Source organism: Megalobrama amblycephala, linkage group LG14 (genome assembly GCF_018812025.1).
Source record: "Megalobrama amblycephala isolate DHTTF-2021 linkage group LG14, ASM1881202v1, whole genome shotgun sequence".
In the NCBI taxonomy this organism is placed as follows: domain Eukaryota; kingdom Metazoa; phylum Chordata; class Actinopteri; order Cypriniformes; family Xenocyprididae; genus Megalobrama; species Megalobrama amblycephala.
The window spans coordinates 19,418,060-19,444,164 of NC_063057.1; the positions used below are offsets into that span (position 1 = coordinate 19,418,060).

The 26,105-nt window shown below is 39.9% G+C and overlaps 3 protein-coding genes across 9 annotated transcripts in view; 1 reads left to right on the forward strand and 2 right to left on the reverse strand.

Moving 5' to 3' along the window:
* orc5 (origin recognition complex, subunit 5) overlaps positions 1-10,048 on the reverse strand; it is a 70,485-nt gene extending 60,437 nt beyond the window's left edge. The window contains exon 1 of one of the 3 annotated variants that reach the window (XM_048155264.1): positions 9,916-10,048. The gene's annotated coding sequence lies outside the window, so the exon portion shown is untranslated. The remainder of the gene's footprint in view (positions 1-9,915) is intronic. The other 2 variants (XM_048155260.1, XM_048155262.1) reach the window with 2 other exon arrangements.
* lhfpl3 (LHFPL tetraspan subfamily member 3) overlaps positions 1-17,000 on the forward strand; it is a 65,911-nt gene extending 48,911 nt beyond the window's left edge. Inside the window, exons 2-4 of the mRNA XM_048155265.1 lie at positions 9,950-10,180; positions 13,899-13,932; positions 15,685-17,000. Coding sequence (XP_048011222.1) covers positions 9,950-10,180; positions 13,899-13,915 — 248 coding nt within the window. The 3' untranslated portion in view covers positions 13,916-13,932; positions 15,685-17,000. The remainder of the gene's footprint in view (positions 1-9,949; positions 10,181-13,898; positions 13,933-15,684) is intronic.
* Positions 17,001-20,140: 3,140 nt separating this feature from the next.
* kmt2e (lysine (K)-specific methyltransferase 2E) overlaps positions 20,141-26,105 on the reverse strand; it is a 42,590-nt gene continuing 36,625 nt past the window's right edge. For all 5 annotated transcript variants that reach the window (XM_048156080.1, XM_048156083.1, XM_048156082.1 and 2 more), the window contains 6 exons: positions 25,573-25,629; positions 25,012-25,476; positions 24,585-24,814; positions 23,629-23,711; positions 22,482-22,564; positions 20,141-22,379 (listed from right to left, as the gene is read on the reverse strand). In XM_048156080.1, coding sequence (XP_048012037.1) covers positions 21,336-22,379; positions 22,482-22,564; positions 23,629-23,711; positions 24,585-24,814; positions 25,012-25,476; positions 25,573-25,629 — 1,962 coding nt within the window. In that variant the 3' untranslated portion in view covers positions 20,141-21,335. The remainder of the gene's footprint in view (positions 22,380-22,481; positions 22,565-23,628; positions 23,712-24,584; positions 24,815-25,011; positions 25,477-25,572; positions 25,630-26,105) is intronic.

A 26,105-nucleotide genomic window follows, 5' to 3' on the forward strand; every position in this document is an offset into this window, starting at 1 on the left:
GTCTATGATATCGTAATTGTTGATTTAACGATCTGAAATTATTGAGTATGTCCCTCACTTTACAAAAAAACAAACAAAAACACATCCATTAAGTGCACACGTGCGCATATTAAAGTGTACGCTTTCACTGCGTGATTTAGTCTATTAAAATGCCTTTAAAATGCCCCCAAAATTCAAGATAAGGGGCAAAAATGCCCCTGTATATATTTCATATTTATATAATTTAACATCTCCGTTAACCAATATTACACAAAGAGTGCCGTTTTTCTCCAAATATTAGCATGATTACAAATGTGATATTGATTTATTCAGCGTACAGTTTAATGAACAAGAACTTAATATCAAGTGACTTACATTTTAGACACCAAATCGTCTGTTTCTCTGTATTTCGCCAACGAAAATAGTTCCAAACAAAGTCCACAGAATTGTTTTGCGTCTCTAAGCAACACTTCCTGAATGAATCAGCCGCTTGACTGAATCGGTTGAATCTGATTCGCTCATTAACAGTGATTCTCTGCCACGTACTGGCGGGTTTAATTTCACATTTAAAGTGTCTTCATTTTTTTTTAAAATTTCAAATAAGAGTATTAAACGTTTTATATTTTGAACATTAAAAACATTTTTATGCATCTGTAACTGCTCTTGATTAACTTTAATAAAGTTATCTATTCTATAGTTATACATTAGATTACAATTTCTGTACCTGAACATCTTTAGTTTAATGTTAGCATGTTGCTAAGCTAACAATGCAATGCTCTAATACAGGTTTTCAATCCTGGTCCTGGAAACCCACCGCTCTCCACATTTTTCTCTCTTATCTGACACACAGTTCAGTTTATGGAGCTCTTTCCTAACAAGCTAATGCTCTGAGTCAGGTGTGTTAAATAAAGGAGACATACAAAATGAGTTTTCACTCTTGAAATTGTTAACCCTGGGTCATTCTAAATCCGGGTAAATGGAATGGCTATGCGTCATGTTTCACCCAGGGTTAACAATTAATCCTGGGTATTCAAAAACTGACGTTTCACATTGTACATTCCTAAACTCTGGGTTAACGTTCTCATCTGCAAACTTGCGGTGTCATTGATTGGATAAACGTAGCACGCAACCTATTTACATAGCTTTAGCATTGCGCATCCTCATATTGCTAACTGTATTATCGAGTTTATAATAAATGGAACTGTAAAGCATTTGACATTGTTCCTCTCAAACACCGAATTTACTGTTTATATACAATGCGCAGTGTTTCTGGGACTGTCTAAAGCATGTGAATATGATGGACGCTATTGGTTAGCTGTTGCTAAGCATCTAGTCATAAAATTCTAACACCGAGTTGTTTCACACTGTACAAGTTTGTTACCTCAATGCGGGATTAATACTGCAAAAGCGGTGCTAACCCTGCTTCTTAATTACAAGTGTGAAAAGTTCCTTTACCCGGGGTTAAAAGCGGTGTTTAGAACGACGATAACTCAGCGTTAAGCGTAGTGTGAAAAGCCCTAAAATGTGCAGAGTGGTGGGTCCCCAGGTCCAGGATTGAAAAACACTACTCTAATAAGCATAAAATGTGATTTTACCCTAGTATTTGGCCAAAACGAAGTATTGGAAGGCAACATAATGTTGAGGAGCACTGCTATGGTGTCCTAAAATGTTGTCTAGGAAGGTAGCCCACTAGGTTCTAGAGAAAAGCTAGTGTCTCACTGCTGAAGCACAGAGTTTTACATTACCATGGATGCACTGGGGTGTTTTTTCCTCTCTCTCGCTATCTCTCTTTTTCTCTTTTACTTCTATTCTTTCCCACCATTCATCCCTTACTGCAAAGAAAAACAACAAGCTGCCATTCTCAGGATGAAACACAAACCCTGAGGCTCTATTCTATTCCTGCCTTGACAATACATTAAGCAGCAAACAACGGCAGCTTAGCGAGAAAGAGGCGAGGAGAGACATGAAGTCTTTCAACCTTGCATTATCTTCTCCTCTCTCCATCCATCTTGTCTCCTTCCCATATCGTCCTTAGTGCTTCTTTCTTCGCCTCCCATTGGCTGGGATGTAAACACATTTTCAAACAAATGCCAAGTCAAGGGATGTTAGGGGGAAAATGAGTTTGCGGATGCACCTTTCTTCTATCCTTCACTACTAACTTGTATGCGAATGCATGGCTGAAGAAATAGTTCACCCAACAATGACAATTCTGCCATCAAATACGCATTCCTCATGTCATTCCAAATGCAACCCATGCAACATTTTGATGAATGTTCATATTTGCAGTGTCCAATCTTCTTTTTTTTCATACAATGAAAATGAATGGAGACTGGGACTATCAAGCTCCAAAAATGACAGAAAACAATATATATGTATCTTAAAATTAGACCATATGTTTCACCATCGTCAAGCCCTGGCCAACAGCCATCTCTGTAATGAGCTGAATGAAACACTCAAGACAGTTGAGTGTCAGCCCGTCCGGTGAACAAACAAATCTTTTCGGAGCTGGTGTGAAGATGAGGCGCACCAGACACTCCTTCATATCGAAGTGCTCTGGCTATCAAGGGCCAAGTGTTAGCTTGTTTTATTGTACTGAAAGAAAAAATAAAGGAGTTCCTGAGACTGATCAACCAGAAAATGCTTGATGACCAATGACTTTCTTTTTAGAACATCATTCCTGTCTGATATTTTCAGTCTATACGAAACAAACAAGTGCATGCAGAGCGCGGATGCAAACAAACTGGAATGCAAGGAAATCGTTGACGCATTTGTGCGTAAAGTGGAAATCAGAAACTGTTGAAACAGGATGTAAAACACTTTCTATCACTTCTCAAACAGGCTGATGGGAATTTACCCGAGTCACATGGAACTGCTACAGGAAGAGATGAAGCCACAATTCTCTTATGTTGATGAACATGTTGCCAAATGCACATGGATAATGAATCCAATCACCGCAAAGGAGGATGTGAAGTATTTAGAAGCAGAGGACAGGGTCTTGGATGTTAAGACAAATTCTCTTCTGAATGAGATCTTTACCAAACACGGGTCGGGTACAATTTTAAAGAATTTTTAATGTTAAAATAGGGGTCGCCTGGAAAAAAAGTTTGGGAACCACTGATATAGACTACTTTTATGGTATGTTTATGGTGATTTTGGAGCCCACTGCATGGAACATTCCTCAAAACATCTACTTTTGTGTTTTTCCCTCTAAAAAATTAAAGTCCTAGCTAATCATGGTCTGAAGGGTTGCTAGAAAGCTATAGGCAGGTGAGTTGGAGCTAAACTTCGAAGGACTAAGGCTCTCCAGGACATACCGAACATGGGTCGGACACAATTTTGAAGGATTTTGAATGCTAAAATAGGGGTCATTTGGAAAAAAAGGCTGGGAATCACTAATATAGACTACATTTATGGTATGTTTATGATTTTTTTTTTTGTTTTTGTTTTTTTGTACCCATTGCACGGAAAAGAGCAGTTGTGAACATTCTTCAAAACATCTCCATCGAAGAGCTTCATCAATAAATCGTTGCCTGAGATTACAGGATAGCATGAAAAATAGATATGCAGAGAAGAGTAAAGACTAAGGGCACGGAGAAGGGTATCACAAATGTATCTTTCCTTACGGAAGCATGTTCTCTCACACGCAGAATCCTCCTATTTATAGCCGCTATCTACAAACGCATCTCGGATGTGACACTCTCAGCATCTGCATTCAGAGCACTCTCACTGACCCAGATGCAGCATGAGTGCTCGCTGCCAGCAAAATCAAAGCCCTCACAATACAACCGCAGTCTAATCTATTAGAAAAGAGCTAGCGATAGTACAGAACCACGAGGTTCCCTTCGCATAATCTATTCTACTGCATCTATTACATAAAAATAAGAGAAAATGGGATGAAAAAGACAACTTGTCTTTCGCAAGATGGTTGAGATAAGGACAGCTCATTATCAGAGCTCAGCTGTGTGTGTCTCTTCAATAACATTGAAAGGTTTAGCTGAAGAGCCTCTCTTCATTAGTATATGTGTGTGGTGCAGTGCTGCAGGCTCTGGAGAGGATGTGTAATGAGAGAAAATGCTGATGTTTTCAATTATTTATAAGCATTTCCCACATAATGTGAATATGGGTCCATGAATATGGTCAGTTTTAAAGCAGTACACTCCGCAACCTTCCCTCCAGTGATGTCCCATATGATATTCTGTGCTGCCACGCAAAAACAAAAACTAGGGACCCACCCAAACTTGCACCATTGATTGAGCCAGAAACTGACAGAAATTGTTGGAAGGCATGGAAATAAACCATTTGGTTTCTTTTTCTATTTCCTCAGCATAGCCAGTGTAGTCCCGCTCACGCTGAAATCTCATTAGTCCAAAATCCTGCTCCACATACATGTAGATTAAACATCTAATATGTTCTGATTGGTTGTGATAGTGTTGCGTCTTGCAGCATTTTCAATTTCAGTGTGCAAATTACTTGAAAACTTGCCATGCCGCACTTGTATAGGACACTGTTTAACAACCAAAAGAAGGGAAGGCCGGTTACACGAGTGATAGCCTTAGCTGCGGTGCCATAAACAGCCCCTAGAAGAAACCTGTGAACCCTCTTAGAGTGACTGCAGTGAAAATAAGCTGTGGACGCAGGGATGCGGGTGATTGGCTCTGAGCTTTAATGTGATTACTATTAGTCTGCTGATGGCTATTAGTCTAATGATGATGAATGTCTTTTGAAGTTTTGCTTATTAGATGCATGAGCCAAGAGATTAAAGCGAGAGATCGAGGGACAGAGATATAGGATGCAGGAAAAGGCTTTTAGTGACTGTTCATGTCTATAGCTATTTTGTGAAACAGCAAACTGTGTGACAAAGAAAAATAGGGGATGTGTTAATCATGCCTGATTCATTTGGCAGCATCCGAATGCGAGCTTTTCTAACTCTGGCAATGCCACCTACTCGCACCTTAAGTTTCTTCTTTTCCCCTTTTTTTCCTGACTGTGCTAAAACATTTGGTTTGATTGCTTCAGCTGTCCTCCTCATTTGTAAGTCGCTTTGGATAAAAGTGTCTGCTAAATGATAAAATGTAAATGTTAAACTGTCTTCCATTCAACCAGTTATGCTGCTTTCAAGTCCTGCTGGAAAGTACCTACTTATGAGTTTGGACGTTGTAATTACTGCATGATGTGCATTTAAGTGATTTTGGTTGGAATAAACAGTTGGCCAATTTCTCTGTTCACTTTCTTGCAGTGGCACAAAATGAAGAGCAAAATATGTAACTGATGCTTTGTCTATTTACCATTTTCTCAGTGCCATAGCAGATGATGGGAACAGTAGTTTGGTCGAGGAAGCCTGTAGCCTTATAAACTAGCTAAATGAGTCAAAATCCCAGGCATGTGATTTGGAGCTAATCTCTGGTGCTCTACGAGTAGGATTGAAGACCCTGGGACAACCTTGGGTTTTTCCTTGCCTACGGCCCCTGGCATAGTCCATTGCCTCACATATTCACACACTAACTCATATCATTTATTGTCTCCAGTTAGGTGTATTCTGCATGTTTTTGGATTGTGGGGGAAACTGGAGCACCCAGAGAAAATCCACGTCAACACACAAACTCCGAGACTTGAACAGGGGGCCTTCTTGATGTGACAGTAGCTGGGTTTCCATTCAAACGTGAAGGGAATCTTTTCAAAGTTTGCAGAAACCAAGAAAAAATAAAGCTGCAAGCAGTGATGAAAGGGCCCTCGCACCCGTTGGCTTTAGGAAAACAAAGCATGGTGGGCAATATGCATTTAAGTATATAAATATAGGAGGACTATGTCATTTGTATTTGCCACACTTCCTGCTACCAGCTGGTGGCGCTATGACTATAACTAAATTTTTGGTATGTAGATGTCTTCAGGCCAGGGCACTTATCAAACGTGAAGTTTGAGGCAGATTGGACATTGTATGCTCGAGTTACAACAACTTCCTGTTTCATGGCGAAACATCGAATTTTGTCAGGCCATCACGGACACGCCCTTCAGCGAAAACTCTACTTCGCAATCTTCACAATTTAACGTTGCAAAGACCTTTAGATTAGACTGAACAAATATGATGTTTATCTGATAAAATCTCTAGGGGGAGGATATTAAAGTATTAAAAGTAATTAAAGTAATCTGGAAAATATCTCACTACCTGTTGGGTTTTCAGATTTTGCACCCAGGGACTTTTTTGTAGGGATTGGGCTGTTAAATGTGTCTACCGAATTTCTTGTATGTGAAACGTAGTGCGAAGGGCGCTTAATTGAAATTTTGTAGGTGGCGCTATCGAGCCATTTTGCCACACCTAATTCTGAAACCCATATCAGACGTAAATTTTCACCACTTCTGACGTGTGCAAAGTTTCATGAGTTTTCGAGTATGTCTAGGCCCTCAACAATTCATTTCAGAGAAGAAGAATAATAGACAAAGCAATTACAATACATCCTCACACCATCGGTGCTATATATATATATATATATATATATATATATATATATATATATATATATATATATATATAGATATAGATATATATATAGATATAGATATATATATATACACACACACACACACACACACACACAGATGCCTTATTAGCAGCCGTTTCAATGGGCCGCTATACATAAGCCATCCGCCATATTGGAGCGGTCCGTGAACATTCAAGAGCAAGTTGACAGCGTCTGTAACTGTAGTTAGACATATGTATGAATATCTATATATGAAATAGATTTCAGCAGATGATTTCACTAAACTAAAAAATACAAGACGAAGGGGTCAGCTGACATGACATTAAAAAGTTACCAAAGTAAAAGTAAAAAACATTAAAAGTACCATACTAAAAACATGTAATATTGAGTTAATAAATATAAAAACACAAACCAACACATTCTCACTTGTGAAAGGTTTTCCCATTTCTTCAGGAATTTAAAGGTGCCCTAGATTTAAAAATTGAATTTACCTCGGCATAGTTGAATAACAAGTGTTCAGTACATGGAAATGACATACAGTGAGTCTCAAACACCATTGTTTCCTCCTTCTTATATAAATCTCATTTGTTTAAAAGACCTCCAAGGAACAGGCGAATATCAACATAACACCGACTGTTACATAACAGTCGGGATCATTAATATGTACGCCCCCAATATTTGCATATGCCAGCCCATGTTCAAGGCATTAGACAAGGGCAGCCAGTATTAACGTCTGGATGTGCACAGCTGAATCATCAGACTAGGTAAGCAAGCATGAACAATAGCGAAAAATGGCAGATGGAGCAATAACTGACATGATCCATGATATCATGATATTTTTAGTGATATTTGTAAATTGTCTTTCTAAATGTTTCGTCAGCATGTTGCTAATGTACTGTTAAATGTGATTAAAGTTACCATCGTTTATTACTGTATTCACGGAGACAAGACTGTCATTATTTTCATTTTTTAAACACTTGCAGTCTGTATAATTCATAAACACAACTTCATTCTTTATAAATCTCTCCAACAGTGTGTAATGTTAGCTTTAGCCACGGAGCACTATCAAACTCATTCAGAATCAAATGTAAACACCCAAATAAATACCATACTTACATGATTAGACATGACGAATACTTTGTAAAGATCCATTTTGAGGGTTATATTAGCTGTGTGAACTTTGTTTATGGTGATTAAGGCAAGCGCGAGCTCTTGGGGCGTGGAGCACGAGATTTAAAGGGGCCGCGTACCCTGAATCAGCGCATTTATAATGATAGGCAGTTTAAAAAATTAATAAAAAAAAAACCTATGGGGTATTTTGAGCTAACTTCACAGACACATTCAGGGGACACTTAAGACTTATATTACATCTTTTGAAAACATGTTCTTTGGCACCTTTTAATCTCAGCGGTTTCACAACCAGAAGTTGTGCAATGCTTCCCATTATTCGCATTAACTCTTTTTCGCACAAGTCAAAAACCTTTTTTTGTGAATTAAGGCATTTTTCCCCCTGAAATTTGGCATTTCCATCACTTGTTTCTGATGCGATACTTCAAAATGCGCATAAAAACAGGGTGATGTAAACATAGCTAGTAGTGTTTGTACTCAACTTCACTCAGTCATTCTTTAACACATCCCCAAGTCAGGTCTCCAAAAAAAAATAAAAAATCCCCCTCAATGGTAACTACAGCAGTGGTGGCCTTCTTGTTTCCAAAGTATACTTAAGCCTAGCATCAAATGCTGCGTTCAAGCCATGTCGTAATTACCATAAATAAAGCTCCGTATGATTTCGAATCACTCTCATGGTACTTTGATGTCATACACAGATCAGTCTGCACAGTGCTGCTTCGAATCGAACATACCTTAAATCTGCAGTGGTACATGGTACAAGTTGTAGCTCTCAGAAAATTATGAGTTTACATTTTGTAATTACAAGTTCTACAAGAACATGAAGGCTTTTTTAAGTTCAAAATCATTGCGGGTAATTACGACATGGCATGAACGTACCTAAAGCATTTTGTCGTGTAACTGAAGAGAAAGCCCTGATGACATTATAAATGATTCCTCTTGTGTAACGGATTGTACCTGCAGAACACTATCAATGCATCAAAACTGGCACATGCAGCTTTCTCCTATCTCAGCACAATGTCTTCTGGGATTTACCATGTCTAGGCCTTGTCTGATACTCCTGAAAGATGCGTTTTTCCATTCTCAATTCATCAGGGATGATGTAGGCGCCCACAGCTGCTGCTGATCTGAGATCAGATCTATTGCTTGTCCGGTGAAATATGTAATAATGGAAGGGTAATGCAACTCATAAGCTGTCACAAACTGTAGCTAGACAAGTGTTTCCCAACACTGTTCCCAGCGGCACATCAACAGCACACATTACAAACAAAGTGTTTGTACTGTACAAAAAAATCCATGTCGTAATTGAGAGTTGTATGTTTTGTTTTTGTCTCTTTGTTGTTGTTTATTTTATGATTTTGGATGTACAGCACTTTGGCCAACTTCTGTTGTTTTAAATGTGCTCTAGAAATAAACTTGACTTTGACAAATCGAACACACCTGATTCTACCCTTTGAAGCAGGACTTCCTGAACAATGGTGGACAAGGAATCAGACTCATTCTTTTGGGCAGACTATAAAATGGCTATACAAAAATACCCTGGATTTGCACTGAAGAAAGTACTTAAAGGGTTAGTTCACCCAAAAATTAAATTTCTGTCATTAATTACTCACCCTCATGTCGTTCCAAATCCGCAAGACCTTCGTTCATCTTCGTTTTATCACGTCGACAATTTTAACAGTCTTTACTACTTCTCTGGACCTTGAATGTGGTAATTTTGATGATGGTAATGGTTGCTTTCTATGGGAGATAAAAAACCTCTCGGATTTCATCAAAAAATATCTTAATTTGTGTTCCGAAGATGAACCAAGATCTTGCGGGTTTGGAACGACATGAGGGTGAGTAATTGATGACAGAACTTTCATTTTTGGGTGAACTAACCCTTTAAGCCAAATCTAGGAGACCTTGAAGTCAATTCTTTTTACTCGGGCCATTAAGCAACCACCAGAACACCCAAACAAACAAGCATTGTGGCTGTGAGTTTTACACTGGCAAGAATCACATTTCCTTCAGAAACATAACTATCAAGTTAGTTTTGCAATTTTGTATGGTGTGCAAGTCTTTCAAAAATTACTCATAGCAGCTGTAAACAGTGAGCTTTGTGTGTATGTATGTGAATATAAATTGGGGGCTTGCCCAGTATTACCGGTACCTCTCTTCTCATTCATCTCATCTGTCAGCCATATCATAATTGAACAAACAAAACTGCCATGACTTCTTTCATCTGAGCTCATTTTGTTCCCTAGCTTACACTCTAGAAACGGCATCTATCATATCGCTTGAGTACAGAAATGGATTCTGCAGTTGATTAAATCCATAGAACTTATTTTACCTGGACATCTCACAATGCCTGCTTTCATTCTCAGGTACGTGTCTGGTGTTGGGCTGCATGATATATCCTGACGGCTGGGATGCTGATGAGGTGAAGAGGATGTGCGGAGAAGGGACGGACAAATACACCATCGGAGCATGCTCAGTGCGCTGGGCGTACATCCTGGCTATTATGGGCATCCTGGACGCCCTTATTCTCTCTTTCCTGGCCTTCGTTTTGGGCAACAGGCAGGATGGACTCATGTCCGAGGAGCTGCTGGGAGACAGTAAGATTAACATTATTTTGTCTTTGTGTTGTCTTACCATGGGAGAGATATTTGTTTGCATTTCAGAGTTATCTCTTGTCAAATTGAGTGACAATATGAGGTTATACACAATTCATAACTCCCATTCAAAACAAATCTGGGACAGGATAAAAATGCAAAATTATTTTGGAAAAAAAAAAGAAAATACCTTTGACGAAAAGGGGAGGAACAGGGGAGGTTGTATTGGATAAATATGTGTATACATCCCTAAAAATAAAATGATTTCATCAATATCTGTGGTCAGTTTTTCAGGAAAAGTTAATCTGCTAATTTTGTATACTTTTAAGAGTACACAAACATAGCCTCAAAGCTAAGAGACATGGGGTCAAAATTAAAGGGAAATTGCGTGGTAACATTGTGAATGTTACCAAATATGGTAACATGAGATTATGGTAACTTCAATTGAAACACTAAAAAATAAAAGGGAAAATGAACCAGAAGTTTATAATTAGGGATGTCCCGATCACGTTTTTTTGCCCTCGAGTCCGAGTCCGAGTCATTTGATTTTGAGTATCTGCCGATACCGAGTCCCGATCCGATACTTCTATAATACATAAAAAAGAATAAAGAAGAGCGAAAAAAACAGATCCAGGATCCAGGAACAGTGCTTTTCAGGTTTTTCAGGTATCTAACAGTAATCAAATAGTAATCAAATATAAAATATCACTGCATATTATCTTTACTGTATAAAATAAATAATGATTAATCATTATTGAAGTTACAAAAACTATTCAGTCAAGAGCAGTGAGTGATTTCTTTGTTATTTGTTGTTTGATTTAACATTAAAAACAGGCAGCAGGAATAGTTTTTTTTTTTCCCTTTAAGACATGCACATCCAGTACATATACTGTTACACATGCGATGTCTTTCTCGACTAATATACGTTCACTTAAGACATAACCGACTATGTTTGCTAGGATACTCGCTAAGACGGGCATGTTGACATAATTTTTGTATGAATTTGTCCGCTGAAGCGCAAGACTTGAAAGAGAACTCAGTATTTGCGCGTTGACTGAAATAAGCGTGTGCACGCTTCGGATGAGCGCACACAAATCTTCTCACAGCGCGCGCGAGCTCTCTTTCGCGTCTTGTTCTTGAAGGTTTAAATCAGCAAGGCTTAAATGAGTTAGTTTAAACACAGACAGCAACATGTGCTGTTCAGGTCTCACCTGTATCAACACCCGGGTGATGACGGCGTAAATGACTGGACATTAGAGCAGACGGCACTCGCAGTTAACAGTTTACAAAGAGTGACTGTTTTGTCCACGCTTTCTGATTATCGTTGTTGTAACGTTTTGCGCATCCATCGACTGAAACATACATTATCTGAACTCTGTCTGTTTTCCACGTTGCTGTTTTAAACCATATTAACCAATAGATGCGTCGTCATTCGAGATGGGCCGCAGTGCAAGTGCGTACCTAACCGTAAGTGGAGAACCGTACGGTTCGATTTTTTTCTTACCGAGAACCGTTGCACCCCTAATACATATATCCGAGTCCTGATCGGGAGGTAACGTCCGATTCCGATCGAGTCTGAAACCACGTGATCGGGCCCGATTTCCGATCACGTGATCGGATCTGGACATCCCTATTTATAATCAAACTTTGCTGTCTGAAAGAATGCAGAATCGGCTTAGCTAATTTTTGTGTATTTTAGGGGCTGTTTACACGACATCGTTTTCAACTAAAAACGTTTTGGCCGTTCATTTACTGAAAATGCAAACTTTTCAAAACTGGTTTCAAAGTATTTGAAAATGATACTAGCTGTATTCATTTCGGAGGCTGCGTCCTCCGGAGGTCGCGTTTGAAGGCTGCATATGTCATCAAGGATGTCCTAATTAAAGGGATAGTTCACCCAAAACTGAAAATTTGATGTTTATCTGCTTACCCCCAGGGCATCCAAGATGTAGGTGACTTTGTGTCTTCAGTAGAACACAAATGATGATTTTTAACTCCAACTGTTGCCGTCTGTCAGTCATATAATGCATGTCAATGGGAACTTCATCTATAAGAGTAAAAAAAAAACATGCACAGACAAATCCAAATGAAACCCTGCGGCTCGTGACGACACATTGATGTCCTAAGACACGAAACGGTCGGTTTGTGCGAGAAATCAATTTATATCAATTATTACCTCTAAAACACCACTATGTCCAACTGCCCTCCACATCCGGTTAGTGAGGTCTGAACGCGCTCTGACAACGGCAGTGATGTCTCGCACTCATTGAAGCAAAGCGCGAGACATCACTTCCGTCATCAGAACGTGTTTATTAACCTCACTTACAGGATGTGCAGGGTTAGTTGGACATAGTGGTGTTTTAGAGGTAAAAATTGATATAAATACTGTTCGGTTTCTCGCACAAACCGATCGTTTTGTGTCTTAGGACATCAATGTGTCGTCACGAGCCGCAGTGTTTAATTCGGATTTGTCTATGCATGTTTTTTTTGACACTCATAGATTTTGTTACTATTGACACGCATTATACGACTGACAGACCACAACGGCTGGAGTTAAAAATCATAATTTGTGTTCTACTGAAGAAACAAAGTCACCTACATCTTGGATGCCCTGGGGGTAAGCAGATAAACATCAAATTTTCATTTTTGGGAGAATTATCCCTTTAAGAAAATTAACAGCAATAAAATTGACTGTTATTCCATGTGAGGTGTAAAATACTGTAATTTCCTTCTTACTTTGCAATCTAACGGTTTACTTTTAACGCCTCGATGACGTATGCAGCCTTCTTGCACATGCGTATTACGTGTTTAGTCTATTATATGATTTAATTATAATCACAAAATGCATAATTTACATAAATTGAGAATTACAAACTGGATTCTCCATTTCTGCCCATAACTGATAACGTGCAGCTGTTGTGCCATTCGGTCCAATTCATTCATTACGAGACGGAGCCAGTCAGCCAAAGGCAATTAAGGGCAAACCAACCTGAGAAAATAAGACAGAGCGATGGTCATTAAGGAGAGAATCAAATGATAGGGCTATGAAAATGAATGAGATATGAAAAGAACGTGTAAGAAGAGGAAAAGAGCAAGCGAAGGAAAGATAGAAAGGTAGAATTTAACATAGACTGGGGTTAATTGAAGCCTGGGGCTCTGGACCCAGCCATGAATTACTAATGACTGTTTACACAGCTTGCTGTCAGCCCGTCCATATTAATCACAGGCACAGCATCAGCTGGAACCCATGCTATGCTGAACAGCACACCTGGAATGAAATGCTATTTATGGATATGGATTATAAAAAGCTTAAAAGTAGTCAAAACCTGGTCCATAACACTTATTTTTTTATATATATAATGGCAATGAGAGAACACTTATAGTTGTGTTAAGGTTTTGTATGAAACTGACACTGCAAATGGTGATTAAGGATGTTTGTATAATGATGAATGAGCGATTTGCTTCTCCTTAATAATTCTGCAGAAACAGAATTTGTTATGGCATATTTTGTGATGGCACATGAGGGTGTTGGCGCCATCTAGTGGAAATTACTGGTTACATTTTTCCCCAGCTGGCTATCTAAGAAAATAACAAACAAAAGGTCTATTTAATGTGCATTCAACTGTTACAGCAGTCTGTAGATTTTGTTTCTGCTACCTTTGGAAATTACGCTGTGATTTTTGCTTTGATTTTGATGGACTTTTCTCTTTTTACTCAACAGAGAGTGGAAATGCATAGATGCCAGATACACTCAGGTGAGTGTTTATTACTTTAAATACCCCATGAAATGGTTTGACGCAATATTCTTTCCTTTGTTGAAACAGGAAGGACAAATTTTAATGTTTAGTTTTTGAAAATTTTGTCATTTACTCACCCTCATGTCCTTTCAAACCTGTATGACTTATTTTTTTTATTTTTTTTTGTCAATAAAATGAAAGCCAAATGCTGTTTTGGACCCTATTTAGTCTCACTGTATTAGAGTTGTCAAAAGTACAGACTTCAGTACCAGTCAGTACTGAAATTTTAAAAATGTGACTCTTTGGGTGTTTCAATCAGCTCCCTGACATTTCTTGTAATGTTATTTAAAATACTTTATGATAAATACTTTGCTTGTTACATATACGTGCAACATTTCAGCTGTAAATAAATGTTAGCTAGTTTGTGTTCATTACCTGTCTAACAATGTATGTTTATGCTGAAATATAATTAAATAATGGTTTGTATTTTTAAAAACATCTATAGCGCGTTGTTATGTGTAGTGAGTTGGCTCATGTGATTTAAAGGATTAGTCCACTTTCAAATAAAATTTTCCTGATAATTTACTCACCCCCCATGTCATCCAAGATGTTCATGTCCTTCTTTCTTCAGTCGAAAAGAAATTAAGGTTTTTGATGAAAACATTCCAGGATTTTTCTCCTTATAGTGGACTTCAATGGCCTCCAAACGGTTGAAGGTCAAAATTACAGTTTCAGTGCAGCTTCAAAGGGCTTTAAATGATACCAGACGAGGAATAAGGGTCTTATCTAGCGAAACGATCGGTCATTTTCGGAAAAAAAATACAACTGTATATGCTTTATAAACACAAATTATCACCTTGTACGTGGTTCCGCTTTCCGTATTCTTCAAAAAGCTTACACTGTATGTCCTACGCCTTCCCTATTCTACTTACGGAAAAAAACAAAACTGGCTCCGCGTTCGTTCCGTAAGTTGGATAGCGAAGGCGTAGGACATACAGCGTAAGCTTTTAGAAGAATACGGAAAGCGGAAGCACTTAAAAGGCGATCAAAAACCTTCATTTCTTTTCCACTGACAAAAGAAATACATGAACATCTTGGATGACATGGGGGGGTGAGTAAAAATTTTATTTGAAAGTGGACTAATCCTTTAAGATTCGTGCTTCACAACTTCTGTTAAGGGAGCATAGTGAGCATCGATGCTCCCTGGTTTTACAGTGTTTTACAGACTTTTTAGGGAGCGAACGTTTCAGTGCCCTGGAAGGATTTTGCGTTTGAGACAGCCCTTAAAATGGCCGACTGCCTGATCAGTGCCATGACTACTGAACTAGGGAGCTGATTGAGACGCACCCTGAACAATGTTGAGCAGATTCATAAACACCTCTGATTGGCCATCGTGTTCACACACTCATCAGATTTGTCTATGATTGGCTACAATGATCAACACACAGGAGCGTTTGAAAACACTCGGAAGTGTTTGAACATTGTAGCCAATCACAGACATATCCAATGAGTGCGTGAACACAATGGCCAATCAGAGGTGTTTCAAAAAACAATTTTTTTAAATTTCAATACCGATGTTGTACAGAAATTGGCAAAACTACTACACTGCATAGTCAAAAATGGTTTCACAAAAGGAACGACGTGAGTGAGTAAATGACAGAATTTTCACTTTTGGTGAACTCATTATGTTTAGCTTCCAGTGAACATTTGCTCAAGTATAATAATGTTTAAATTAATTAACAGTAAAACATCCCTTTCATCTGTTTTCAGGTGTTTCTGTCTCGTTTAAGGAAAATTTTATGTGAAATCACAATCCAGCTTTACCCATCATCCTGAGGGCAGGAAGCCTGACTGCAACGGTTTGAAAAACGTTAAAGCGAAGGATGCAAACAGGGTGAATAGAGTTGGGAACTTGCTGCTTTTCTGTCCATATCCCTTCTTTTCACTTCACTCCCTGGAATTGCTTCTCAACAAATCCCTACCCTAGTTTGATTTACCGTGTTCTGTGCTACTAACATGATAGGGCAGCTAATGCACCATTTAGAAGCAAGTTTGACTTGGAATAATAATAATAATAATAAAAAAAAAAAGAGTTATTTATTTTACGTTGTGTGCTCTTCTTCAGGCCTGCATTACAATAATGTTAATATTTTGGGATTTAAGAATTACTGTAAAACACTGTTCTATTTGACTGGATTGGATTATAATGTATACTAATAGAGAAGGAAACGTTCACAGGCTTGAATTGTGGGATGTACACTCTCTGGCACAGAGCTGCAACACAGTCACTATCACCCCGGACGGACAAAAAAAAAAAAAAAAAAAAAAAGGGACACTGAATCTTGACCCCTTTTTCTCTGAGAGCCAGTCTACATGCAACAAGTGATCATTTATTGGGTTTCAAATGTACAATTATTTCACCGCAACGCTATCCAACATTGTTTAAAGGGGTATGTAAACAGAAGGTGAGAGTTCACTGTTAATATATTTAAATAAAATACGTGTCAAAATTAGGGGCAGACATCTCTGCCATTAGTAATTGTGCACAAGCCAAGTATATACAGAAGTAGGAGAGTGTTTTAAGTATTATGTATTGAGTGTATATGTTGAATTTCTGTATGTCTCTAATTCGATATTTACTTCTCGGCAGTGTTGGTGCTGTATAGTTATGTGTGCCATAATTATGATGTTCTCAGCTGGTACCGTTTTGTACTCTTGGTATAGTCATTCTGTCCCACCAAGATAAACGAACGCCAATCAAAAAAAGAAAATGTCATGAGAAAACCTGGAGGATGTGGTTTCAAAAAGCAAACACCCACAGGAAATGACTTCACTGTGTACCTAGTGCCACTCCCTCCTTTCTTGGACAGCTGAAGAGTTTGGATGATACTGGATGAAGTTCTGAAGGGTAAGAAAAGTGAAAGAAAAAAATGTTTCACTTTATTTATTGGGTGTCTGTCTTGTCGGATGTTGTATGTAGAAAATGATGTAAATACACCATTAAAATGTATTAGTTATAAAAGTTCATTAAAGACAATTCACCCACATTAACGAATAAAGATTTTACCTCTGCAGACTAAAGTCAAGACAGTGTTGCTAAAGACATTTCATTCTGAGCATTGTTGTAAAGAGCAAGCAGTCACATTTATCTCATTTTTGTAACGCTATATCTCAGGTCCAGTCCTGCTCCTGTAGAGTTTAGCTCCAATTTTAACTGAACACACGTGGACCAGATAATCAAGGTCTTCGGGATTACTAGATACCTCCAGGCAAGTGCGTTTTTGGCTTCCTTCAGGAGCAGGGTTGGACACCCCTGGCAGGGCAGGTGCTCAAGCGAAAAAAAGGGCGCCCCTCTCATAATTACATAAAAATGAAGTTAGTTGCATACTGTAGAACACTTACATAAATCACTTACATAAATATGTCCTTGGCGTCATGCTGGAATTGGTAAACGAGCAAAATCTATATGCTGTGTATTACTGACAAATGACTATTTATTACTATTATTATTTAGATGTATTTACAGCATCTTGAATTTTAGGGCATTTTTATTCATTTTGGTGGCATTTCCGACCCTGCACAACATTATTTTACACCAGCCCCATACTCGCTTGCTTGTTGTTGGGCTTAAAGGGTTAGTTCACCCAAAAATGAAAATTCTGTCATTTATTACTCACCCTCATGTCGTTCCACACCCGTAAGAACTTCGTTAATCTTCGGAACACAAATTAAGATATTTTAGTTGAAATCCGATGGCTCCGTGAGGCCTCCATAGGGAGCAATGACATTTCCTCTCTCAAGATCCATTAATGTACTAAAAACATATTTAGATCAGTTCATGTGACGAGAATATTTTTGGAGCGCCAGAAAACACAAAATAACGACTTATTTAGTGATGGCCGATTTCAAAACACTGCTTCTGGAAGATTCGGAGCGCCAAAGTCACGTGATTTCAGCCGTTGGCAGTTTGACACGCGATCTGAATCATGATTCAATACACTGATTCATTATGCTCCGAAGCTTCCTGAAGCAGTGTTTTGAAATCGGCCATCACTAAATAAGTCATTATTTTGTTTTTTTTGGCGCTCCAAAAATATTCTCGTCACTTTATAATATTAACATTAAATCGGTTCATGTGAGTACAATGGTTCAAATATGTTTTTAGTACCTTTATGGATCTTGAGAGAGGAAATGTCATTGCTCCCTATGCAGGCCTCACGGAGCCATCGGATTTCAATAAAAATATCTTAATTTGTGTTCCAAAGATGAACGAAGGTCTTACAGGTGTGGAACGGCATGAGGGTGAGTAATAAATGACATTATTTTCATTTTTGGGTGAACTAACCCTTTAATGGAGGGATCTTGCGTAAGTTATGCTGGCTCCATGAAGATATTTTAATTGTGGTTTAATTTGACAGCAGTGACAAACAACACCAAAGCTTAGGGTAAAAACTGTCATCACCTGGCTGCTGTGTTGCCAAGTCTGTGGTTTTCCCATGCAATTGGGATACTTTCATGCTGTTGTCATGGATTGTTTTTTTTAGTCTGCGGATTGAAGGAACAATATGTTCAGACTGAATGCAATGACAGGATGTTCTACCTGCCCGTCAGTGTATGTATTTGCATACCTCCAGCACCCTGCTCGTGCAGATGTCACGTCATCGGTTCCATGAGGCTATGCAGAGTTGTAGACAAAGTCACCGAGCGCCGCAAACAAAAGCAGCCGCCTTTTACAGTTCCTCCTGAACTAAAACTTGCCATAATTACCATAATCAAGTGATGGAAACCCATGACATTCTACTCTGAGCGGTTCATACCCTCAGACTCGGATTTATGCTTTCTATGGCAACACTATCAGGTAGTACAAGTCAGCGCTCTGTAAGTTGTTTACATTCATTATTACTGTAACGTTCTGTGTTTGAAATTAGGTAATTTAACGCTGCCTCACGTTACGCTTTGCAGACTCTGCTCTGGCTGTGCCTGTTCATGTGTTTTGGAGGAGGCGTGGCTTTGGAGAGCACTCTGAAGGTAGAAGGTAGCATCTTCGAAATTGCCAACCCTACCTTTAGGGCATGTTTACACCTGGTCACTTCATGCGTTTTCTCTAATCGGACAGCTATCTGATTTATCAAAAGGATTCCATTTACACTTGCCCACATGAATGTCTCGGCAAAACGGATATAAATCTGCTCTTCAGTTCCGGCACTATATGCAGATTTATTGGGAGTTCACGTCACCGTAAGCAACAAATATGAGCTGCATTTTATTGATCATCAGCTAATTTCAAAATCAAAGACCGCAATAGGAGCGCGGCAACAGCAGTGATAAGATCAGTCTCCGCTATCCGATCAGAGAAAAAGCATGAAGTGACCAGGCGTAAACAGGCCCTTAAAGGATTAGTCTACTTTCAAATAAAAATTTCCTGATAATTTACTCACCCCCATGTCATCCAAGATGTCCATGTCCTTCTTCAGTCGAAAATAAATTAAGGTTTTTGATGAAAACATTCCAGAATTATTCTCCTTATAGTGGACTTCAATTGGCCCCAAACGGTTGAAGGTCAAAATTACAGTTTCAGTGCAGCTTCAAAGGGCTTTAAACGATACCAGACGAGGAATAAGGGTCTTATCTAGAGAAACGATCGGTCATTTTCTAGACAAATAAAGTTATATACATTTTAACCATAGACGCTCATCTTGAACTAGTTCTCTTCTTCTCTATTAGAATTCTGGCAGTGTAGACGTTGCTAAGTGTATTACTGCCCTCCACAGGTCAAAGTTTGAATTGACTAATTAATTGTTATATACTTGCACTAGCATATTGTGTATGACAATTTAATTCAAACTTTGACCTGAATTCTATAACTATATATAATTCTGAATGGACTATATTTAGCATAGAACGCTCACAAAAAACAAAACTGTCAGTCATCTTAGTTTATCGTTATCTCTAGCACCCCCGTAGAACCGGGCCTATTAATAATAAAAAAAGTAAGCCTACATGTTTATATATATTTATTTATATATATACCCCCTTAAGTGTATTTTTTACTTGTTATGGGGGTTACCTTTAGAAAAGTCCTAGCAACAGCAGACTGATCTTCAAACCTTCATTGCAGCATCTCCTCACCCCGAGACCTTCATGGTGAAAGAAAAACTCCCATTAGGGACACATAAACATCAGAAACGCCCCCTTTCCCACCCCAGTAAAACACAAGACGATTTAGTTGGTATAAAACTGTCATTACAGTGATTTATTATAATGAACCATGAAAATAGCCAACCAGTGCTGTGTCTGTGAGTCTCTGTCCTTCACACACACATACACTCACACACAAACAGTAAAAAAAAATAAACCAGAGAGGAAGAAATAAAAATAGTGCTACAGTCACAGAAACATTCAGCGTTTTTGTCAAGAGCGCTTGTATTTACAACCATATTCCAAAATGGGGATGGGAGCGAATTATACAAGCATAGAAAAGAAAAGAAGCAAATATTTACAACTGTTTCTGGAGAAAGCTGGAGTAACCACCTATACATTAAATTACACTTTCTACAAATAACCATTGATATTCAAAAATAAACCGCTTACCCCTACAGGAAGGACCTCTCTTTCTAAAGCTGCCACAGAGAACAGCACGCATCTGTCTGCGCCTTATTTGCCTTCCGCCTCCCGTGTGCAGTTCAAATACGCACACGGATGCGGGCGGCATGCAAGCATACACGCTCCCTTCCGCTTAAAAAACAGACACTCGTGCACACAGACTCACTCATTCACACAAGTGCAGTCTCCTGGGCAGTGAAGCGGCCTATCGGAAAGGTCTCCTCTGAATTTCTGCAGCGGTGCACAGATATTTTTGTTACATGGAGGAATAAAAAAAATAATAATTCTGTATTTTTTCTCTATACAAAACCTTTTTGCTATATAATGAGCCACTAGATAAAACAAATAACTGATAAGTGAAAAAACAGTGAGAGACAGGAAAAGTAGGGAAAGGTAAGGAGGAAACTGGAATGTCCCATTGCATTGCATTGCACTGGGAGGATAGAAGAAGGATCCAACAGGAAGAGACCAGAAAAGGCGATTAAAATGAATAAAAACATTAAAAGTAAAAAAGACGTCTGGAAAAGACAGGATGGCAGTACAAGGTTATGGGAAGGAGAGAGGTGTGGGGGATTCTGGGTAAGTGATGAGCACCAGGGTTCATTAACCATCATCTTTTACACAAAGTCTACTTTTACAGTTCTGCATTTCTTGTTTTCTTTTTAAAATGTACCCTTTTCCCCCAACCGGTTTTCATTATCCTTTGTGAAAAGGTACATAGAAAATATTTACAGTGGTGCTGTGTTGCCTATGTTACACGATGTAGCTCCGCCCCTCTCTGAGCAAGTTTGTCTAGGGGCGGGGTTAAGTGGGTGTGGTCAGTGCCATCCTGTGCCCAAGTAGCCGGTGCTGTGGAAGGGGGCGGATGAAGGTGTAGGTCCTCTGTTACCGCCAGCGATCTGCGAGACACTCGAATTGGGCGGGGTCTGTGTGGGAGGAGTTTGTTGAGGAGGTGGTGGAGGTGGAGGGGGTAATACAGTTTGTTGATAGGTGGAAGGGGTTACTGAGGGGTTGGCTGGTGCAGACTGGTGAAGTAGAGTGGTTTGAAAGCCACCAATGTTCTGGAAAGGGTGCGGTGCGTTACTGGATGGAGCAGGGGGAGGGGGTGGAAGGGGCGGGTGTGGTCCTTGTTTGATTGACAGGAGCGTGCCACTATTAGGTGGAGGCTGCTGGGAACTCTGTCCCTGAGGAGGTGGAGGAGGAGGTGGTGGTGGGGCGGAGGTCAGGAGGAGTTGATGCTGCTGCATCGAAGGAGGTTGTAGATTGACATGCAGCAAGGTGGGGCCAGGCTGCGGGTGGGGAGGGGGAGGAGGGGGTGGTGGGGGAGGGGCAGCACTGCTTTGGTAATGCAATGCATGATGGGGCTGCAGGAGAGGTTGGGAACCGGGAGGAAAGGGTGAGGCCACAGTAGGCTTGAACGCAGGAAAAGGTGCAGCAGCAGCTGTAGGCTGAGTAGGGAAGTAGGGAGCGGAGGTGGGTGGAGCTGGGGGAGGAGGGGGTGGTGGAGGCGGGGCATTTTGGGGGTTATACTGAGGGAAAGTGGCCGGGCCAGATGTAGCCTGGGGTTGAGGCTGGTTCTGAGGCTGAGTTGTCAGGAACGTTCGCTGACCACGGTAAGGTGAACCTTGGGGTTGCGCTTTGGGAGAGTGCATGAGCGAAGGTCCAGCGTAGTGACTCTGTGAGGTGCTGGAGGGCCCGCAGTGGAGCTTGCTGGGCGTCAGAGCAGCTGGTTTGGAGCTCGGAGTCTTAGTGCTGGACTGCTGGACGGACAGTGCCTGAGGCTGAGCAGGACCACGAGGCTGTGCTTCACCATCTTCCTCCTTGGATGGGCGAGACACAGTCTGGGGTGCTGGAGAACAAGGCTGTAAATTAAAAAAAAAAGGTTTATGTTAACATTAAATTGCTGGTTGAGAAATCTCATGCTGCCAAGATGGAATGTTGCATTGAGAGAAGCAAACTCTTACTGCATGTGTCGACGGGCTCTTGCAGCTCTTGGGAGAAGGACATTCCTTCACCTGGGGGTCACCACCCTCTGACTCCCCACTGTCTGAAAACAAGACAAAGTAGGTATTTTAATTCGAAGAAAGACTACAGAAGATCTTACACCTTTTAGTCAATGCATTTCCATGATTTCTCTCATTTGGGATAACTAGGCGGTGTCAAATCTTGCTCCTGGAGGGACACGTTCTTACAGAGTTTAGCTCCAACCTGCTCCAGCACACCTGCCTGGAAATTTATTGCAATCCTGGAGACATTGATTATCTGTTTCAGTGTTAAATTAGGGTTGGAGGTGGTCTTCCAGAAGCAGGATTAGACATCCCTGGAATTATTATAGGACACACCAACCCTTTTCCTGGAAAGCTACCATCCTGCAGACCTCAATCCCAATCAAACACACCTGAACCAGCTAATCACAGTGTTCAGGGTCACTTGAAAATTATGCCTCATTTCCACCGAGCGGTACGGTACAGTATGGTTCAGTACGCTATGCAATTTTTGCCATTTCCATTGTCAGAAGTCGTACTGTACCACTTTTTTGGGACCCTTCCATTGGGGTACCTAGAACAGTAGTCTGGTACTAAAGGGTGGAGTTAGACTCACTGCAGAAGGTTGACTGGTTGACAGAGAATCGTCACTTGTGCGTGCTAAAAAGGGGAATGACAACGCGCCATTTTTAAATACAGCTGAAACACAATACTGTTTCTTTTTGTGATAAACAGCCACATGCAGAGAAGCAAGAACAAGATCTGCTGTATATCCTCCATTGTTGTTTACTGTGTTGCTTTTTTCTTTGTGCAAGAATGACATCGATTGCTACTTTCCAGCATACACTACGCCTATCAAGTAAGGGTACTGTTGGTGGTTGAAACAAGCCGGATCAGAGTTTACCATTCCGAATCGTACTGAACTGTACCGTCCTGTACCGCTCGGTGGAAACGAGGCATTATAGGCAGGTGTGTTAGTTTTATTACCAACTATAGTACCAATATATAATATAGTACCAACTCCTGGATTTAAACAATTGAAAAAAACATCTGGAGATATGACTATGAGTTATCCAAGCCTGAAAATTTCTCCGACATTCTCTGATATTTCCAGGGTTGTTCTTACCTGCATCCTTGCGATGGTCACTCAACAACAAGGCCCTGTGGTAGCCTCGCTCTCTGGCCTGCTCTACTGATGTGGAAGATGTCCTGTAAATTAAATGTTATAATTCTTAATTGCATGGTTTGCTACAGGGCTGGATTGGCAAACAAATAACCATGTTTCCTGTTTCCATAGAAATGCAAGCCTGATTTTTTTGATAATGTTTGAATCCAAATAAATCTGTAGTGAAATGTAGGGTTAGGAATAGAAAATAAATTCAAATTCTGGAATCGAATACTTATTATAAAAATAAAATTGATTCCTCTTACCGATTCCTTTGTGTGCATTTTAATATGTCTTTAAACCATTCAAGCGCAAGAACACCTGTGCGCTGTTTTCTGTGCTGCGCACACATCCAAAATGTGCACACACAAAGTCACCTCTCATTCTGAGTAGTGCGCGATAGATACACATCTTTTTGCACTTGAACGGAACACACAAAAATGTCGAAATATCGTCATAAACACAGATTACAGTTTCTCTACCTGAAAATCTTAAATCACTATTTCAATCGTATCTTTGTTCAGTTGTATTTACTTGATTACCAATTTGTTCTTTTTTAATTATTGAATGATTATTTGTCTTTAATAATGCTTGAAATTTATATTAGTTAGGCTAGTTGTTTTTGGTATTTTAAAACCATAAGCAGAAGTTCCTTGTGTAAGTGTTCCTTAGCCTATTGATTTTTGTTCATGTTATTCAGCTACAATGAAATGTTTTGCAATAAGTCTTAGAATAAAAGTGAATGATATCTAACATTTTTTATTACCTTATTGGAATCTAAATTAGGAATCGTTAAGAATCAGATTCGATAAGCAGAATCGGAATGGTTAAAATTCAAACGATACCCAACCCTAGTTAAAAGAAGTTTATGCTAATGCAGCTCATCCTCAAGGAATGAAAATTCTTTAGGGACGTACCACTGGCCATCTCCGTCTCTCTCCCCCTGAGTTTGAGCATCTGGCTCCTCGCTAGGCTGAGGGGTCTTGGGGGTTGGTGTTGCTGCGAGAGCAGGTGGCTCAAAGACCATTTCCACAGCTACAGGGAAAACATCTACTGGTGGTGCCGTAGAAACAGGGGATCCACATTCTCCCTTGGAGCCACTTCGCCGTGCCTCACGTTGACGTTTCCTGTACTCCAGGAGAGAGACCTAACAACACATGAGGATGGTTACAGTAAATTAATTAAACTTAAATGGCATACATGATATTCTAACAAATAAATTTTACTTTTTCAGTCGTTTCTTCAAATGAAATTACCGGATAATGAATTTGGGAAAAAAAAAAAAAAAAAAAAAAAAAAAAATCATTTTACATTTATGCATTTGGCAAATGCTTTAACACAGACCTTTTTCTTCTGTGGGTTCTTTGCAGCGCCTCCCTCCCCTGTGCCGTCCCCACTCAATGAGCGGGTAAAGGTCACACCACTTGCTTCCTCATTGCAGGGATAGAAAGGTGCCGCTTCACTGAAGGGGCCAGCAGAAGTTGAATCTGGCCTGTACGCTCCCATCTCCAAGGTGTGAGAAGGGGTAAGGTCTCTCAGATTAGAGTTCACTGGGGAAAACGAGAGGCCACCTCGATCTGGACTCTTCATCCAAGGAGGGTAAGAGGAAGCTGGCGTCTCAGGTGCCGAGGCAGCTTCTGAACCACCACCATCAACCTCCATGCCTTCATCTACTACAGCATCCTGGGGCTCAGCATGGGAGGGCTGAGGACTCAAAGACCCCAATGATTTTGTAGATTCCTGTGGAGCCGTATCAGAGCCTGCATTTCTCACGCTGGGAGATGCCAACAGCGAAGGAGGTCGCTCGACCTGACAAAAGAAAAAAAAAATGTGTTAGATGTGGTGATGATAAATGCAGCAAAACACCTCTGTAGCAGATACAGGATATTTAAATAGGGAACTCACATCTTGTGTACTGGGCCTCCGGCTACCATCTGGAGAACTGTCCATAGATGACTCGCTCTGAAGATTTAGAGATTTCTTGATCATTTTGTTGCCTTTCACCAAAATAATGCCTCAAATCAATTGGTCAGAAGTGACCAATCATTTTATTACCATTGCCACTGGTAATAACTGTGCCCACTTGGCCAATAGCAAAAGTGTTAGTGCCCTCTTTTGTCAGTTCAATAAACTATTAACAAATTTTGTCATTGCATAATCTATAAGGTTTCTGTTTTCAATATTTTGGTGATCATCTTCATTAAATATTGGGCAAAACATTTCTACTACTTCTTGCTCACAATTACTAGATTCGTTTTATTTTTGGCTTTTTGCCTCTTTTTTTGGATAGAACAGTGTAGAGAAGACAGGAAGCAATGGGAGGAGAGAGGGGAACAGGATCAGAAAAGGACCTCAAACTGGGACTAGGAACTTGGGTTGCTCGAAGCGCTATTGTGCTATATGCCAGAGCACTGTCCACAAGGCTATGGCTCAGACTA